General features: G+C 43.5%; 1 protein-coding gene across 3 annotated transcripts; it reads right to left on the bottom strand.

Moving 5' to 3' along the window:
• Positions 1–811: 811 nt before the first annotated feature.
• On the bottom strand, positions 812–16,515 carry LOC307169867 (uncharacterized protein). 3 transcript variants are annotated; one of them, XM_079890746.1, is made up of 5 exons: positions 16,406–16,515; positions 3,537–3,866; positions 2,982–3,326; positions 2,520–2,659; positions 812–906 (listed from the first exon to the last, which is right to left on the bottom strand). In XM_079890746.1, exons 1-5 carry the CDS (start codon positions 16,455–16,457, stop codon positions 889–891), a joined length of 885 nt encoding a protein of 294 aa, XP_079746872.1. In that variant the 5' UTR covers positions 16,458–16,515; the 3' UTR covers positions 812–888. The 3 variants fall into 3 exon arrangements, with proteins under 3 accessions (XP_079746872.1, XP_079746873.1, XP_079746874.1); XM_079890747.1 differs by having other exon boundaries at positions 812–903; XM_079890748.1 differs by having other exon boundaries at positions 2,520–2,650.
• Positions 16,516–17,815: the final 1,300 nt, after the last annotated feature.

Genomic DNA, 17,815 nt, shown 5'->3' with positions numbered 1-17,815 from the left:
GTACTTTTGTATCAAATAAAATATTTGGTGAGCATAAGAGATTTCTTTCAAAAACATTAAAATGCTTAATATTTTCTAAACTTGGCCACCAATGTACATCAAGCCAAAAATGTTTGTGAAATAAGTGAAATTATTTTGAAGGTGGGGAAGTGTGTCATGTTACCTAATGAGATTGAGAAAATAACTGTTTTATCCTATGTTGGACATTTCCGTTTTGACTGCTTTAAATTGTATTGTTCTATTCTGGATTGAATTTAATTGTTGATATGCTAGTCATTATAATAAATAAGATAATCAACCACAGACTTTATTTTGTCAAATGCTTATTTTGTTTAGGATTTAGGATTTTAGATACCTTTCTTAACACAGTGTGTGTAGCCTAGGATAGCACATAATGTGGTAATGTTACACATGTTTACACATCTTTTACACATATTTTACACATGTTTACACATCTTTTACACATCTTTATGTTAACCTTTCTGACACATTTAGTGTGTTAAACTCATTAACACAGTGAATGAGTTGAAATTAACACAAATCTAGTAGTCCTGGAGCTCACCCACAGATGTGTTAAAATTTAACACAGGTTGTGTCATTTTTGACACATTCTTTCTAAGAGTGTGGTAGTATTATGTAAGGTTAAAAATAACTAAAATATAACGTGTTTTTTATTATAATAACATATAAATTTAATGATATAAGTAAAAATATTATAAATATGTAATATAGTACAAATATTTAGCGAAATGATAAGCAATGAGAGTTTCAGCTGATCCTCTCTCCATCATTTGTTTGTTACATTGTTTTATTGGCTGCCTCAGTCTGAGTCTGATTGTAGGAATCCTCCTTTTTAAAGTAATGTCATTCGGGTCACGTGGTGAGTTATCACAAGCCATCATTCTCCTGTAAGAAAACACAGATTCACAGATGGTTAAAGGGGACATATCATGATAATCTGAGTTTTCTGTGTTTAATCGGGTCCCTGGTGCATCTACCAACCCAGAAAACGTGAAAAGTGACAACCCAGTAACTTTGTTTTGGTAAGCCTTTCTCTGCAAGCATGTAAAACAATAAGGCAATCAGATTCCGCACCCCTTCTGATGTAGGAAGGGGATCTTATTATAATATTAACGCCCCTTAATCTGCATGTTTCCACCCACGGCGCAGTCATGGTTTTCACAAGCGACAACAGTGTAACAGTCCTAACGCAATGGCAAAAGTTCGAGCAAAGCAGAAAACTGTTCTGTCGTCGCTGCACAGACGAGCACTGAACACTATTTAGAGTCCCAGACTCAGATTAATTTTATTTTCAATGGAAATCACCCAGATGAATCAATGTAACTCCACAACAACTACATAAATGTCTCCACTAACCATTCAGAAACGTCTAATCTAAAAGTTAAACCTCTTCCTGAGTCACTCCGCTACTGGTTATCTCTGAGATTTTGGATAAGTGATGTTATTCGCGTGTTTTGTTATTCCCGGAGTATCTGAAGCTCGTGTAAAGGATCGACCGGCTTCTGAACAGAGGCGGGAGAGGAGCAGCTCATTTGGTCACCTTAAAAGTAATACAATTGATACTATAGACTTGAATTGTCTTTTTCCCTGTTGTTTGTGGATGTACAGAGGTTTTCTTTCGCTAAATATTAAACACAATGGGCCTCATTTATAAAATGCTGCGTATAAACCGCCATACATGACACTTTTCGAGCGTTTATCAAATGTGAGTGTGTGATTCAGAGAATGAACGCACGCACACACAAAACCATTCGTAGGCCTTTCATCCAGATGTGAAATTAATAAATTGTAAATGATCTTGAATTGTGCTCAGCTGAATCATTGTTGTATATTGTGTTAATGCTGTTTATGTGACTACATTTCCCATGATGCACTTTGTACATGTGTTTCCGGATTTGTTCCGGTGTTATGTCAGTGATGTATGAGAGAGTAAACAGAGCAGTCACTCTAAGTTTGTGTGTGTGTCATAATTGCCTGCCTACGCCGTTATACTCTTCTAAAAGACACAATAATTATATAAAAGAGCACCAGTTCAACATCCAAAACCTTTACTCGAGAACGGCGAGCAGCGAGATTTGCTTAGATTTCCAAATACCTGCAGTTCTCTGACTCTCTGCCAGAAGAACAAGTACGTACGTCTGCTCAGACCCTGATGGGAAGCTGAACACCTTTCCACTTCAAAGACCGTTTTTATCAAAATGAATGTCGGCGTGGATTTTAGCGTACACACACTCTAAGATCAAATCTGTGGCTACACACATTTTATAAATGACGCCTGATATCTTACATTGCATCAAACCTTATTTAAAATTGTTAAAATTGTTGCACTTTATGTTTTCTATTAATTGTTATTTAGTTTATTTGGGAGTTGTTTGTGTTTTTAAATATTTAATAATAATTCAAATCATTATTATACATTACAATGTAATCATTCCACTGTTCTTTTATGCACAGTAAATCTTTTATATCTTTTTAATTCAGCTGTATGTAATACTTACACTCTGTGGTACTGGTGCATGGGTCATGCGGTGACGATAGTAAATCACACCAGCAGCAGCAGTTACTCCTGCAAACACCAGCAGAACACCAACAACTATTCCTGCTACAGCTCCTGAAGACAGACCTGAACCTGGAACATCTACAGAGAAAGTCATTATAACTTGAGAGTGATGATAATCTATCCAGTACTTCTTTTTTTTTTTTTTTTACTTTAGACTCATCTATATTGATCATCAGCTGTATCAACAGGAAACAGCAGCGGTCACTGGAAAATAAATATATTGCATTTTTCATGTTATCAAGTTAATAACATTAGTCAAAATAGTATTGAGCCAAAGCTCATTTTTTAAACAAGTCCACAACTCAACATTTATTGAGTTGATTTAAAAATACTTTTAAACTGATTTTTTTAATTCCTCAAAAGAAAATGCATTGAAAAACTGAATTGATTATACACTCACCAATGACAGTAAGATTGAATCTCTTCACTCTAATGATGCTGAAGCTGCTGTTGTTGATGATGATGATCAGTAGTTTATATTCTCCAGAGTCTGTGTTTCTGGTGTTTGTGATGATCAGAGATCCAGTCTGATGATCCAGCTTCAGTCTGTCTCTGAATCTCTCATCACTATCTTTACACTGATCATCTGTACAGATCTTACTCTGATCTCCAGTGATTTCAGCAATGAGAATGTCATTAAAACACCACATCATCACATCATTTGGTTTTCTTGCTACAGCAGGATCAAAAGTGACAGATTCTCCCTCGTTTCTCTTCACTTCATCTCGTTCAGCAGCAGAAACACCTGAAACACAAACCAACAGATGCTGGAGGATCTTTTGCTGAAAACAAACTAAAACTACACAACATGAGAGAACTGTGAACATGACTTTGCATAAGCCTTTTCTTGACTCTCGATCTGAAAAGAAACATTTTGGTCTGTGCCTATAAACACACATTAACAATGTGCTTTAAAAATATATAAACTGCATTTAAACATTTTTAAATGACTCACCTTGGACAGAAACACTGAAGATCTTTTTACTGTCGCTGCTGTCACTGATGATCAGTAGTTTATATTCTCCAGATTGTGTGTTTGTGATGTTCATGATGGTCAGAGATCCAGTCTGATGATCCAGCTTCAGTCTGTCACTGAATCTCTCAGTATCTTTATTACACTGAACATCTGTACAGATAAAACTGAGATCTCCACTGATTTGAGCGATACGAGTGTCATTAAAATACCATTTAATCTCTTCTTGTTGGTTTGTTTGAACACCAGAGAATAAAGTCACTGGATCTCCCTCCATCACTGACACTTCATCTGTATTAACACCAGATGAACCTTGAGAAAAACATAAGCCAAACAAACAAAAAAAATACAATAGTGCTGTGAAAATATTTTTCTACAGATCATATATATTTTAAGTAGAAAAATATGTCTGTATTCATAATGTAACATATGCAAACAAACAGCAGAAGAATATCTTCTTGTACAGTCGTGCTCAAGAGTTTACACACTCTTTGCAGAATGTTAACTATTTTACGGGTTGAAATAAGAGGGATCATACAAAATGCATGTTATTTTTTATTCAATACTGTCCTGAATAAGATATTTTATATAAAATATGTTCACAATAGTCCACAAGACAAAAAACAAAACAAAAACAAAGCTTGATTTATAAAAAACAGATGGAAACATGATGCATAAAGAGCCGGGGGTGTAAACGTTTTGAAGAGGTATTTTCTACTTAATTTGTCTTCTGGGGGACATGTATCTATCTTCTGATGCTTCAGAGGGGCAGGACTAAATAAAATAAAATAATATTTAAACAAAATAAGAAAAATTTGGACATCTTCATCCTGTTCAAAGGTTTACACCCCCGGCTCTTAAAGTCCGCGTGAACCTGAAGTTGCAAATAACTGTTGTGACGTATTTCCAAGTGAAAAGGAATATTGAACAGAGGGCATGGTTTTAGTGTCAGCGCTCCTCCTCTCCATCTCTCGCTCATAGCAGACTAACGGTTTGAGGGGAGTGGTGAAGCGTTTTTCAACCCAAGCCGTCAAGCCTACGTCATCAGAAAAGGAACGCCATTTCACGTCACAGTTATTTGCAACTTCAAACAGCAAACAGTTATTTGCAACTTCCGGTTCACGGGGACTTTAATGCATCATGATTACTTCTGGAGTATCAGTGAATGTTTGTGTCACAATGGAGAAGAGAGGACCCAAGAGCGACAGCAGGTAAACAGTCTCTTTAATGAAAACAAAGGCAATAGGCCACAATACGGCTTTCAAACAGAAAAGTTCTCTTTAGATAATAGTAACAGAACAGCAGAAAAGCCTGGGCTGGGTGAGCAGGTCCTCGAGAGTTCTCAGTGCGAAACCGGCAGCAGTGAATAGATGAGGCACCTGCGGGCGATCACAGCCTTCAACAGCAGGGTAACTGAACAAAGCACAGGTTTAGCAAACATATAGCCAGAGACAGTCGACTTGACTTTACCGCATCTGACAGGACAAGACAGGAGGAGAGCTTGGTCAAAGCACTGACGCATATGTATCCGTAGATAATAATCTGGCAGAGGAGAAAAGAGAGAAGCGAACTATAGCAAAGCTAATCAGAGAGTGTAAGAGATGAGAGTAATGGCAATGGGTAATGAGAGACAGCTGAGTAGAATGAAGGTGCATGTGGATGGGTGTGTGTGTGAGCGGGAGTGTGACCAGCAGAGGGAGAAAAAAGATAGAGAAGGATACCAGTTCATGACAGTTTGAAGCTTTTAACCCAAATTTTTTCCAGAGATGACATATATGAGTTACTGTGGTATTTGTAAGTATATTAAACAATCAATGTCAATAATGTAAAAAAAAAAAAGTGAAAATTCCGTGAAAAAAAATGAGTTTTTATCTCTGGTCACAATTGTGACCGGTGGTAGAACACAGGTAGTCTATAAGTCTATAGTATATATAAATAAAAAAAAATCCCCAGAAATTGGTTTAAAGACTGGATTAAACTGTTGAAGTGTTTTATTTGATTAACAAATAGGTAAACATCGTCTGGCTCAGTTTCAAAAATGACAAAATAGCAATCCTATGCAGCAGCATGGCACAAATATTTGAATAAAATTATGATAAAATAACAAATTATAGGAAATTGCTTAGAATGTAATCATTATAAATGACACAGAATACTTAAAATTACTAAATGAAAAAACCTTACAGAAATTAAATAATAAATTAAAACAAATAAATAAACAAATGAAAATAAATAAACAAATAATTCAATATGAGCCTATGGTAGGAAACATGTAACAATGCAAAGGAACATGTAACAATTCATTAATAACAAGAAATCATCACAAAAAGTATCAATCAACAGTCACAACTGTGTCCTGGTGTGGAGCTCATTGATTAGTGTAATGGGAAAAAATTGATTTCCATTGATCTTCAGTTATTAAGCTCCTGGAAGATTGGCCTCGCCTTAAAGAAGGGGTCATTGTTGCACTTTGTGTTGTCCACAACATGAATGGAAGCCATCATTTCATCAAATCTGTTTCTTCTCATAGCATTGGAGATGCTACTGTTGTGGACATCACCATCTAGTGACCAGAGCAAATGCAGTCGTGGAACAGTACAATATCCAGAGGTGATGAGCACACCATAGAATTACAAGTAGTTCATCCATGCTTAAATTAAGAGGTTTGTATTTGTTCTGAACAGAGTAGAGATTTGACATTTCTATGGTAAGATCTCTCAGAGATGGGGGGTACATTGCTAAGAAACACATCCAATGGATTCAGATTTGTTGCTTTTAGACATTGTGCTGCTGTTGGTTCATACACAATGTAGTCAGGCAAATAGCTTTTTGCTGTTTTTTTAGAAAGCAGGGGTGCTTTCTGCCAAGGGCACATGTATGGTGGTAGTAGCATCTGAAGATGGCAATACAAATGATGAAGCAGTTTCAAGTTGTTTTGTACGATTTCTTGTTCGGATTGTGAGTTTTGGTTGGTCGCCGCAGGCTGGTTCAGGGATGTTTTCTGCCAAGGGCATTGGCATTGGTGGCAGTAGTAGCATCTGAAGATGGCAATAAAGATGATGAAACAGCTTCAAGTTTTTTTTTTTTTTTTTTGAGAGATTTCTTGTTTGAATTGTGAGTTTTGGTTGGTCCTCGCATTCAGGTTAAATTTCCTCAAAATGATCAGATCCAAACAGTTCTGCAGTAGAATTCAAAATTCTTGATGTGAGCTGAGTCACCAGTAAAATCCACGTCAGATGCGTCGCTATCGCAATCACTTTCTATTGCATCCTTCTCTATCTTAGGGACCACTGCTACAAATTCCAGGCTCTGGATCATCAGTGTCAAGTACATCCAAAACTTGACTTAAAGTCAGTCTGAAAGAGAGTTAATAAAAATAACACAGAATTACATATGGGGAACATAGACTCCCTGTGTTATACCACCGGTCACAATTGTAACCGTCTTCATTTTTCTGCAGTTTGACAACAGAATAAAGCATGCATTCATTTAATTTTAATGTGTATAGATAACCATTTCATGATGATATGTGCAAAAAATGTACAAGCTATTCAAAAAGGATCTTAGTATTCTTACCTGTCCTTTCTGAGCTTTGATGTCATCCTTCCATTAAGATGGCAGCACCAGGAAATAAATGTGTGTGGTGGTCACATGACCAAACAACTCAATCATGTTAGACCTGCCATAAACTCATATAGACATCTTACATTTTCATTATATGAACATGTGCTTTATAATATGAGTTACTTTTCAATTTCACACTAAAATATGCAAGGAAAAATAGTGGTCACAATTGTGATAAGTGGGATTAAATGGGAGTTGTGTTTGTCCCTCAGTGTGAAAAGATGGATCTCATAATCATACAGTCACTGTTGGAAAGGGTTTAAATATGCAAAAGATGCTTGAAAACAAAAGAATTTGCAGGACCTGGAGGATTTTTCTGAAGAACAATGTTCAGTTTATCTGAAACAAGGGACTCAAGAACTGTAAAATAATACGACTGACACAGAACTTCAGTACCGAGCCATGCTCACTGTTGTTTATTCCTCAGCAGCGGAACACATATCAGAGGGAGGAGTCATAACGGAGGCTGAAGCACCACTTGAAGAAACATTGCCATATTGACAATACATTACAGAACAACCATCACAAAACAAAAAATAGTTGTGGAATATCCAGGGGCCTGTTTCAATAAGGAGGTTCAACCAACTCTGAGTTAAAACTTGAACAGTTGAAAAGTTGACTTACCCTGAGATGGGAAACTCTGAGTTTTCGGTTACAGAACAGCTGAAATGAGTTAGTTTAATCAACTCTGAGTTGACCTACTCTGAGTTAAGCGCGTGCACCACAACTATAAAAAGCCATTATCAATGGAGCGCAGATATTTCGAGTCACCATGGCAACAGCGCCAAACAAAAAGAGGAATTACTGTTTACAGTGTTGGGTGTAATTAATTACCAAGTAATCTAAATATTGTGATTTAATAACTCTTTTTTCTTAAGAGTTTTCTTAATTTAATAAGGGATAACTCTTAATTATTCTGTAATTTAAAATAAAATCTGATGTAATTACATTAAATAGGCTACTGCATAGACTATAGAGAACAATTCTGAATAAAACAATAGTGGATTTAATATACATTTTTAAAAGGTATATTTTTGTTGTAACCTTCTCCCTCTACACACTTTGGTCAAATCAAGAATAGTTCATGCAATTGTATATTGTTTATTTGAAAGCATTAAAAGTGCAGTTCTCTTACGAGAGGTTCTCTCGTATTGCGTAAGCTTGCTTACGCAGCGGGAAAAGTCTGCTTTTCTCGAGGTACTGAAGCCAAAAATTATCCTTAATTTCATATTTTGTCAACGCAGTGCAGCTGCGGGCACCTGAGCTAGAGAGGCATACTGCGCGCTCATTGGCTGCCGCGCGGCAACTGCTTAAGCCTACCAGCGAGCCTGGCGTGACGTCACGCCCAATGAGGGCGCGCGCGCCCAAGCGGGTCACAGCCCGCCAGAATGGGCGGCGTCAGAGCGTATATAAGGAAGGCTCGTAGGCTATATTCTCTGATTTCTGTCTTTTCAGCGAAGCACTCGCATCGCTGAACTCTGGGAGGAAGCCGTCGCCGTTGCCCTGCAAGGAACAGCTAACGAGCCAGCTTAGGACAGCCTGAGGAAGACGGTCGAGCCTTCAGCCTGCCGTGCCAGCTCAGCTATCCGGCGATATCCTTTCATTGCAAGCTCTTTGTGTGTGTGTTTTGCTTCCGCAGCACTATCTAAAAGAGCAGAGGCGTTGTTGCAAATGCCTCGCACCACGTGCGGCTCATGCCGCTCTTCGCTCAGTGACAGAGACCGCCATCTTACCTGCGCTCTCTGCCTGGGCCGGGACCACGCAGCCGTCGCGCTTTCCACGGGCGGCTGCGCCTTCTGTGAAGAGCTGCCGATGTCGACCCTGCGGGCTCGACTCGCCCTTTTCACAGACCCTGCTCCTACCGTCGTTGGGCCGCGAAAAAAGAAGCGCCGCTCTCAACGACCACCGGAGCTTGAGACTCGAGCCAGCGCCTCGCCGGAGCCTCTCCCGCGGGCCTCGCTCTCTCCTTCTCCGCCCCCGCTTCCCGACGCGCAGCCGACGGCTCTCGCCCTCGATGCCGTCGCCTCAGGGGATGAAGCGGATGACGACGCGCTACTGGACACGTGCTCGTTAATGGCGTCGGACAGCGAGGGATGGTCCGGCTCTGTCCGCTCCGCCTCCTCTACCAGAACGTCCAGCAGGACTCACGCCAGTATGGACGCCGAGCTTCTCCGCCTCCTCACACTGGCAGTCGAGCACCTGGGCCTCGAATGGTCTCCGCCGGCGGTGCCCCCGCCCAACAGGCTCGATGGATGCTTCCTGCCCGCCAGTCGACAGGCTCCAGCGTCCAGACCAGCGCCTTTTCTACCGGAGCTTCACGAGGAGCTTGCTAAATCGTGGAACGCTCCAGTTTCAACCAGACTCCGCTCTCCGGCCTCATCAACTCTCTCCCGCGTGGATGGAGTCGCGGGGAAAGGGTATGACCGGATCCCACCGGTCGAACAGGCGGTTGCAGCGCATCTTTGCCTCCCATCCGCGAGATGGCGCTCAAAGACTGTCCTCCCGTCTAAGGCCTGCAGGACTACTTCGGCGTTTGCCAGCCGCGCTTTCTCCGCCGCTGGGCAGGCCGCCTCAGCCCTGCATACAATGGCGGTCCTTCAAGTTCTCCAAGCCGACCTCCTCCGCCAGCTCGACGAGGGAGAACTGGATAAGTCTGCCTTGACCGACCTGCGCAGTGCGACGGACCTCTCCCTTCGCACGACAAAGACAGCGGCCCAAGCTATCGGACGTTCCATGGCTTCGCTGACCGTCTTAGAGCGCCACCTATGGCTAACGCTAGCCGACATGGCGGAACAGGAGCGGTCCGTGTTTCTCAACGCCCAGCTCTCACCCACCGGTCTCTTCGGCCCCACGGTGAGTGGCCTCGTGGACCGCTTCTCTGAAGTACAGAAGGCGTCACAGGCCATGAACCTCTTTCTGCCCCGCCACTCGAGCTCCGCTGCAGGCCGCTCTAACACTCAGCCTCCTGCACGCAGCTCCACGCAGCGCCCGTCTCGACCTCCAACTTCGCAGCAGCGCCAGCGCGGCCGACCCAGGTCCCGCTCCACCAGCCAGCGCAGGCCGCCACCCCCGCGGGGTCCCCGGCCTAGAGTTTCGCTGAAACCCGAGCCTGCGAAGTCCTCCTAGCACTCGTCGGGAGGAAAAGACGGTTGAGTCCCGCCGCAGCCGGACCGCCGTCAAAGCTAACTTGTATCCCTCTGCCAGTCCCCTTGATAAAGGCTACTGCAGTAGTGTCCACCGCAGCCAACGAGCCAGTTTCTCAACTCTCTCGCCTGCCCACAAACGCCGTTTTTACGGCGACCCAGATAAATCAAGTAAAGAGTGTAAAATCTGGTCATTCGGCTCACGCCGTCAGTGTTATGAGTGTAGTAAACATGCCCACGTCCCAGTGTTCATTGCTACACACAAGCACAATCTCCCGTGTTACCCACAGAGTGCACTCACATAAAGCGCGCTACGGCCGCTCGAGTGTTAGTGGTAGGTCACGTGCCCACTCCCCAGTGCTCACACCTACACAGTGCCCGCTCTGTCTCACACATTCGGGGACCAGAACACTCCGCCACCGGCTGTGTGTTAATAAAGAGCCCTGTGCCCGCTACACAGCACGCACACTCTCATGTAAACACTCACGAGCCCGCCCCACTTCCGCGCCGCGAGCCGTCACACACAACGCTCTATCACAGCGTCACTCAGCCGGCTGCTGCTATCAGCGAGCCCCCGTCTCCCCTCACTGCCACTGCGCGACTCGCGCACATACCGCCACAGGCTCCCTGTCCCGCGCTGTGCGGCGGGCGGGACCCGGAGGCGATTCGACCCCTAGCTATGAGTGCGAATGCATGGAAAGCTATTCCGGGAGTGTCGAAGTGGGTACTAAACACAGTGATAAAGGGCTATTCGCTTCAATTCGCTCGCCGCCCCCCGTGCTTTCGCGCCCGGGTCGAGACTCAAGTGAAGGCGGATGCAGCTCATCTGCTTCGCGCAGAAATAGCGAATTTGCTGCACAAAGGGGCGATAGAACGAGTTCACCCTCCGGTTACCGAGGCAGGCTTATACAGCCGTTATTTCCTCGTACCCAAGAAGGGCGGAGCGCTCAGACCTAAATTAGATCTGAGATATTTGAACAAAGCGCTCGTGAAACGGCCGTTCAAAATGCTCACGACCAGTCAAATCCTCGCGCAGATTCGCCCGGGGGACTGGTTCATCTCTCTCGATCTGAAAGACGCGTATTTTCAGATTCAGATTATACCCCGTCACAGGCCATTCTTGAGATTCGCCTTCGACGGTCAGGTATATCAGTACACCGTCCTGCCGTTCGGTCTGTCCCTGGCACCCCGTACATTTACGAAGTGCATGGATGCGGCTCTCGCACCCCTGAAATCAAAGGGAATGCGAATTCTGAACTATCTGGACGATTGGCTCATTATAGCGCACTCAACAGAGGAACTAGTTTCTCACAGGAAAGCGCTTCTCTGTCATTTGGAAAGCCTGGGTCTTTCCGTGAACTGGGACAAGAGCTCTCTAACCCCCAGCCAGTCTATCACTTTTCTGGGTATAGATCTGGATTCGGCGGCGATGACGGCCAGATTGTCAGCACAGCGCGCACGCTGTGTTCGACACCTCGCCGCTTCCATTCAAGTGGGAAAAGTTTTTCCCCTGAAAATCTTTCAGAGGCTTTTGGGCCATATGGCGTCAGCCGCAGTGGTCCTGCAGCTGGGTTTACTTCAAATGCGCCCGCTTCAATGCTGGCTAAAGTCAGAAGTGCCCCGCAAAGCATGGTTTTCGGGCCGTGCACCAGTCAGAGTGACTCAGCGCTGTGTCTCAGCCCTGCAGCCCTGGCTGGCGGCCGAATGGTATCAGTGGGGAGTGACGATGGGGGTCATCGCACACCGCAAAGTGGTCTCGACAGACGCGTCCAACATGGGTTGGGGAGCGACTCACGAGGGCAGTCCGATTTGGGGCCCATGGTCGAATACGGAGAGAAGCCTTCACATAAACTGTCTAGAGATGCTGGCGGTCGAGAAAGCGCTGAGGCACTTTCTAGCTTCTACGGGGACACCATGTGCTAGTTCGCTCGGACAACATGTCAGTGGTGTCTTACGTGAACCGCCAGGGCGGAATCAGATCCAGATCCCTGCGCGCTCTGACAGAGCGCCTCCTATCCTGGGCTCAGGGCCCGCTGCGCTCCCTAAGGGCAGCTCATGTACCCGGTCGTCTGAACGACGGCCCGGACAGACTGTCCAGGGACAACGTTCCCCCAGGGGAATGGTCTCTACACCGCCAGACGGTCCAAACGCTTTGGCGTCGTTTCGGCGAAGCGCAGATCGACCTCTTCGCTGCGAGCGAGAACGCTCAGTGCCAGAGGTTTTTCTCAAAACACGAGGACACGCTGGCCCAGACCTGGCCCAGCGTTCTGCTGTATGCGTTCCCCCCGATCTCGATGCTGCCTCAAGTGCTAGCGAGGATCAGGGAGGCGGACTGCGCAGTGCTCCTCATAGCTCCGCGCTGGGAAAATCAACCATGGTTCCCCGAGCTAATGAGACTGGCAGACACAGCCCCATGGCCGATTCCGGTGAGGAGAGATCTTCTCTCTCAAGCCCGAGGATCGATTCTGCATCCCCATCCAGAGCACTGGTCTCTGCATGCATGGGAAATCAACGGATATTCGTTGATCTGCCAGAAGGGGTAATTAACACGATCACGCAGTCCAGAGCCCCCTCGACGAGGCGGCTCTATGCGTCTAAATGGTCGGTGTTTAGCAAATGGTGTGTGGGAAAGGGTTCTAATGCTCAGTCCTGTGGAGTCCCACAGGTATTAAACTTTCTCCAAGAGATGTTGGACGCGGGCAGGTCCTCCTCCACGCTCAAGGCTTACGTCGTGGCCATAGCAGCGTTCGCCGATTCGGCGCGCGGCCGCTCACTGGGCAGGAACGAACTCATTACCCGCTTTTTGCGCGGGGCCAGGAGGATGAACCCTCCTCGGCCCCCGTCAGTTCCTATTTGGGACCTGTCTCTGGTCCTAGAGTCCCTGAAAGCGCATCCCTTCGAGCCTTTGGACTCTGTGGAGTTGAAATACTTGACGCTTAAAACCGTTTTTCTGCTAGCTCTGGCTTCAGTCAAACGAGTGGGTGATTTTCATGCGCTGTCCGTCAGCGCGTCGTGCCTCGAGTTTGGACCTAACGACTCGTTAGCCATTCTCAAACCGAAGCACGGTTATGTCCCCAAAGTGTTAGGTACTCCCTTTAGGGCTCAAGTCATTACCCTATCGGCCCTGCCGTCATCCGGCAGTGAGGAGGGTGTTAACCGCCTTTGCCCGGTCAGGGCGTTAAGGTGTTATGTCACGCGCTCTGCAGCCTTCAGGCTCTCAGAGCAGCTTTTCGTTTCGTTTGGAGGGCGCGCTAAGGGTCGCGCCGCCTCGAAACAGACGCTATCCAGATGGATAGTGGATGCTGTTGCAGCAGCATATGCGTCAAAAGACCTGCAATGTCCGTTGGGCATACGGGCTCATTCCACCAGAGGCATGGCCTCATCGTGGGCATGGTCCAGCGGGATTTCCATTCATGACATTTGTATGGCGGCGGGCTGGGCGTCCCCCTCTACATTTGTTAGATTTTATAACCTGGAAGTTCCCGCCATGCAGGCTAAACTTCTGTCAGTCTAGTCCTGTTCATGTCCTGCTCATGTGCGCAGGCTGTATTATCGATTAGCTTGTCTGTTGAGCTGCACGCTCAGGGTATCAGTATGCATAGACCGGCCGTGCCGTTCTTGTGTTCCCTAGGTGTGCTTATGAACATGTGTTGGCCCGCACCGCTGGCCACCTGTCATTTCACCTCTATGCTTTTCATAAGAGTCATATGTGATCGTTAGGCGTGCACGGCGTGGACAAAGGGTTCCCGCTGCGTAAGCAAGCTTACGCAATACGAGAGAACCTCTCGTAAGGAACGATACTTGGTTACTCACGTAACCTCAGTTCTCTCTAGAGAGGGAACGAGTATTGCGTTCCCTGCCGTGCTTAAAGCCTATAGCTCGTGTCGCTTCATTCGACAGAAAACAGAGAATATAGCCTACGAGCCTTCCTTATATACGCTCTGACGCCGCCCATTCTGGCGGACTGTGACGCGCTTGGGCGCGCGCGCCCTCATTGGGCGTGACGTCACGCCAGGCTCGCTGGTAGGCTTAAGCAGTTGCCGCGTGGCAGCCAATGAGCGTGCAGTATGCCGCTCTAGCTCAGCTGCCCGCAGCTGCACTGCGTTGACAAAATATGAAATTAAGGATAATTTTTGGCTTCAGTATCTCGAGAAAAGAAGACTTTTCCCGCTGCGTAAGCAAGCTTACGCAATACTCGTTCCCTCTCTAGAGAGAACAGTATGTTATTCAACCTAATTTTAATTTTCATGTGGAGCAATCCTGCAGGCATTAAAAGAACATGGCAGCAGCTGAAAATTAAATATAAAAACATAATTCAGTCAGGTAAGGCTTGAGCATATCATGGGTGAAGGCTACCTGACTTTACAAACATTTGACATATTAAATGCATCCAGTGTCTAGCAGTGTAGCAACATTTCTGGATGAGGGAATTCCAGGAGGGACTTCAGAGCCAGTCACTCACAAAGATCCAAGGGCCTTCATAAAATGTAAGAGGTTTACATATGTGTTATTTTTTAGATAGGATATTTTTGATATTTCCATTTATTTTACTTTGAGGTTGGGTTTTTTGTTTGTCCTAACATATTCTGATGGTAATATCTGTCTTTTGGAGCCTCCTGTCCCAACAGAACCCCAGGCAGTTGTAAGTCACCTACTCAATACACCCGAAATTAAATAGTGTTATAAAGTGCACTCGACCAAATGCTCATCTTCACAGAATGATGAGGATAAATAGTTTCTGCTGCCACAGAGAGGCCTACAGAGGTAATGTTAATATTATGTGTCTACACATCAAACAATCTACACATTCAGATTTTTTCAAATTTTTATGTGGATAATCTAAGTTTAAATCTAAGTATAAACGGGTATTCTTATCTCTCCCTCCGCCCTCAGAGTGTGGAAGAACAGCAGGAGGACGGTCCATCAACTTCTGGTGTACAGAACACATTTCAGTGATTTCCAGTTTAATTCTGTAGAATTTGTTTAGAACTACATTATGTAACTCTAATCTACTACTGTATTTTCAGTTGCCAGTTAATGAGTTATATAGACTTCATCTTATTAAAAAAAATAGAAAAAAACTGCAGTAAAAATAGCAATATTTTATTTATTAATAAAATATTAATTTTATTAATAAAAATTTACTGAAAGAATGAATGAGGTGTTTAAACACCGCTTCCCCTTTAAAAAAGGGGAGGAGACCGATAGAAACTCTAGGTTTACCGAAGAAAACCTGCTCCCGACCAGGTTAGGTTCACAGAGTAAGTTACCATGGTAACTGACTCTGAGTATAAGTTACCTCTCTTTCAGAAACGGGCTTGACTTACTCTGCTTTCCCATTCTGAAACAAAAAACTCAAAGTTTCCCTCATTTCAGGGTTAACATACTCATAGTTTTCACTTAACCTCCTTTCTGAAACAGGCCCCAGGTAAGGACACACGTAAAATAAATAGGCTATGTAAACTTTTGAACGGGGTCACTTTAAATGCAGCTTCTTCTTTTTTTTCTAGTGGACTGTATAGGCACATTATTTATGTAAAATATCTTAATCAGGACAGTAGGCTTAATAAAATACATAATAACATGCATTTTTAATGATCCCATCTTATTTTGATAAAATAATTAACATTTTGCAGATTCTACAAGGGGTATTTTGCCCCCTTTCCCTATATTTGCGCATAAATGTTTATAGACTCATAATAAATATTACAGATTATTCCATTAAAATACTTCAGATCACCCCATTTCATTAAGATACGGATAATACAGTGTCGTTATTATTGTTTGGTTTTGTCTTACCGTTCGAATCCCTCGCACAACGTGTTGAGGCTACATTACATTTTATTAATTCGGCAGAAGCTTTTGTCCAAAGCGATTTACACCACATTCAAGCTACATTTAATCTGATTATGCACCGATGCAAAAGAAAACCAACATTTACAGACAGTATGATCGCATGCGCCCATTTCACGCCACTGAAAGTGACACTGCTGATTAATCAATCCTGCCATCACTACAGCGCCAATGCAGTCAGAGAAATCGATGCAACATCAGAAAATAGATTATAACAAACCTTAATCTTACCGTGGTCGAGTAAAATCAAGATCACCCAGATCAAATGAAAGAGAATCTTCATTTTCACCACTCTCCCCTTGAAACAATGAATGCCGATTATAATTCATATAGCCTAGGGTGCGGATGCGGCAGTATAGGCTGAAACTTGATAGCCTCACGAATGATCTGCTGTTTTCTTAAGTGCAAATGCAAAAAGGCTTTTCGCAGTCTTCCGTTTGTAACCTTTATATACTTTTGTGGCAGCAGCCTATATTGTTATTTTAAAGAATTTGCAGACCATGTTGAATTTAAAGGATAGTTTATTACTTTAGTTATTTGAAAAATTAAACAGGGTAAAGACAAGGCTAAATATCATGTAACATGAGTAGGCTAATATAAAATAAAATACATGGCATGAGTCCAGATAAAAATAAAAATAAAACTTTGTCCCACCTGCTGGTAGATGTTGTAACTAATAAGCATTATAACTGTCTGCAATAAGCTTCTGTATTAATGGCTAGAGAAAAGTCCATGGAAGCTTGTTACTGCAGCAGAATAAAATAAATAATAATAATAATAATAATAAAAAATAATAATAATAAAAAGGTAATTGTGACTATTTATCTCACAATTCTGACTTTTGTTCTTGCAATTGCGAGTTAAATACGTGCAGTTCCAAGTTATAAATTCAGAATTGCTTGAAATAAACTCATGATTGCAAGAAAATATCAGACTTGTGAGCTGACCCCCTACCCCCCAGAATTGGACTTGATAACTATAGCTTCCATAAATATCACTACGAGTCCACACACTAACTACCTACATAAAATTAAGAATTCATACAAATAAAAAAATGTTGCAGGTCCCTGTAAATGAAAGAGAGGTTGTTGATGGTCAGATGGTCCTGTCACCCAAAGATAAAAGCATGTATCCCATGATAGTGCTCCAATGAGAAGCATTACAACTACTTCACCCCTTGAACTCGTTTCTATCATTTGGTGAGGAATAAAGATGACTTTGAGTACCTTTACAAACCACCTGACTCAGGGTATCACAAGCAGGGAGGCCACACGTAAATTAAATTAACCAAAAAGTAGATTTTATTGAGGTAATGCATAAATTAAGCAAGCAACATGGAAACAGTGTGGTGGATTTGGTTTGACACACTCTTGTGTTTGATTAAGTTGACTTATGTGTTGGACTGATGATCATATTTTGATATATCATGCCTGTGCCATGCCATGTCTTGTATGAGAGTTCAGTTAATAAAAAAGATGCACAGAGCTCAGAGTCATATAGTCTTATGGTGTGTAATTAAATATAGTGATAAGACACAGATAAACATAAAAGAACACTAGAACACAACAAACAGAACAAGAAAGAAAGAAAAAAACACACAAAAGACTAAATAACCAATGAATACTCATGAAAGCTCCTGGT

The sequence above is a fragment of the Squalius cephalus genome, assembly GCF_949319135.1.
Source record: "Squalius cephalus genome assembly, chromosome: 13".
Classification (NCBI taxonomy): domain Eukaryota; kingdom Metazoa; phylum Chordata; class Actinopteri; order Cypriniformes; family Leuciscidae; genus Squalius; species Squalius cephalus.
Note: the sequence above shows the minus strand (reverse complement) of the source record. Positions and strands in the feature narration are given on the sequence as shown.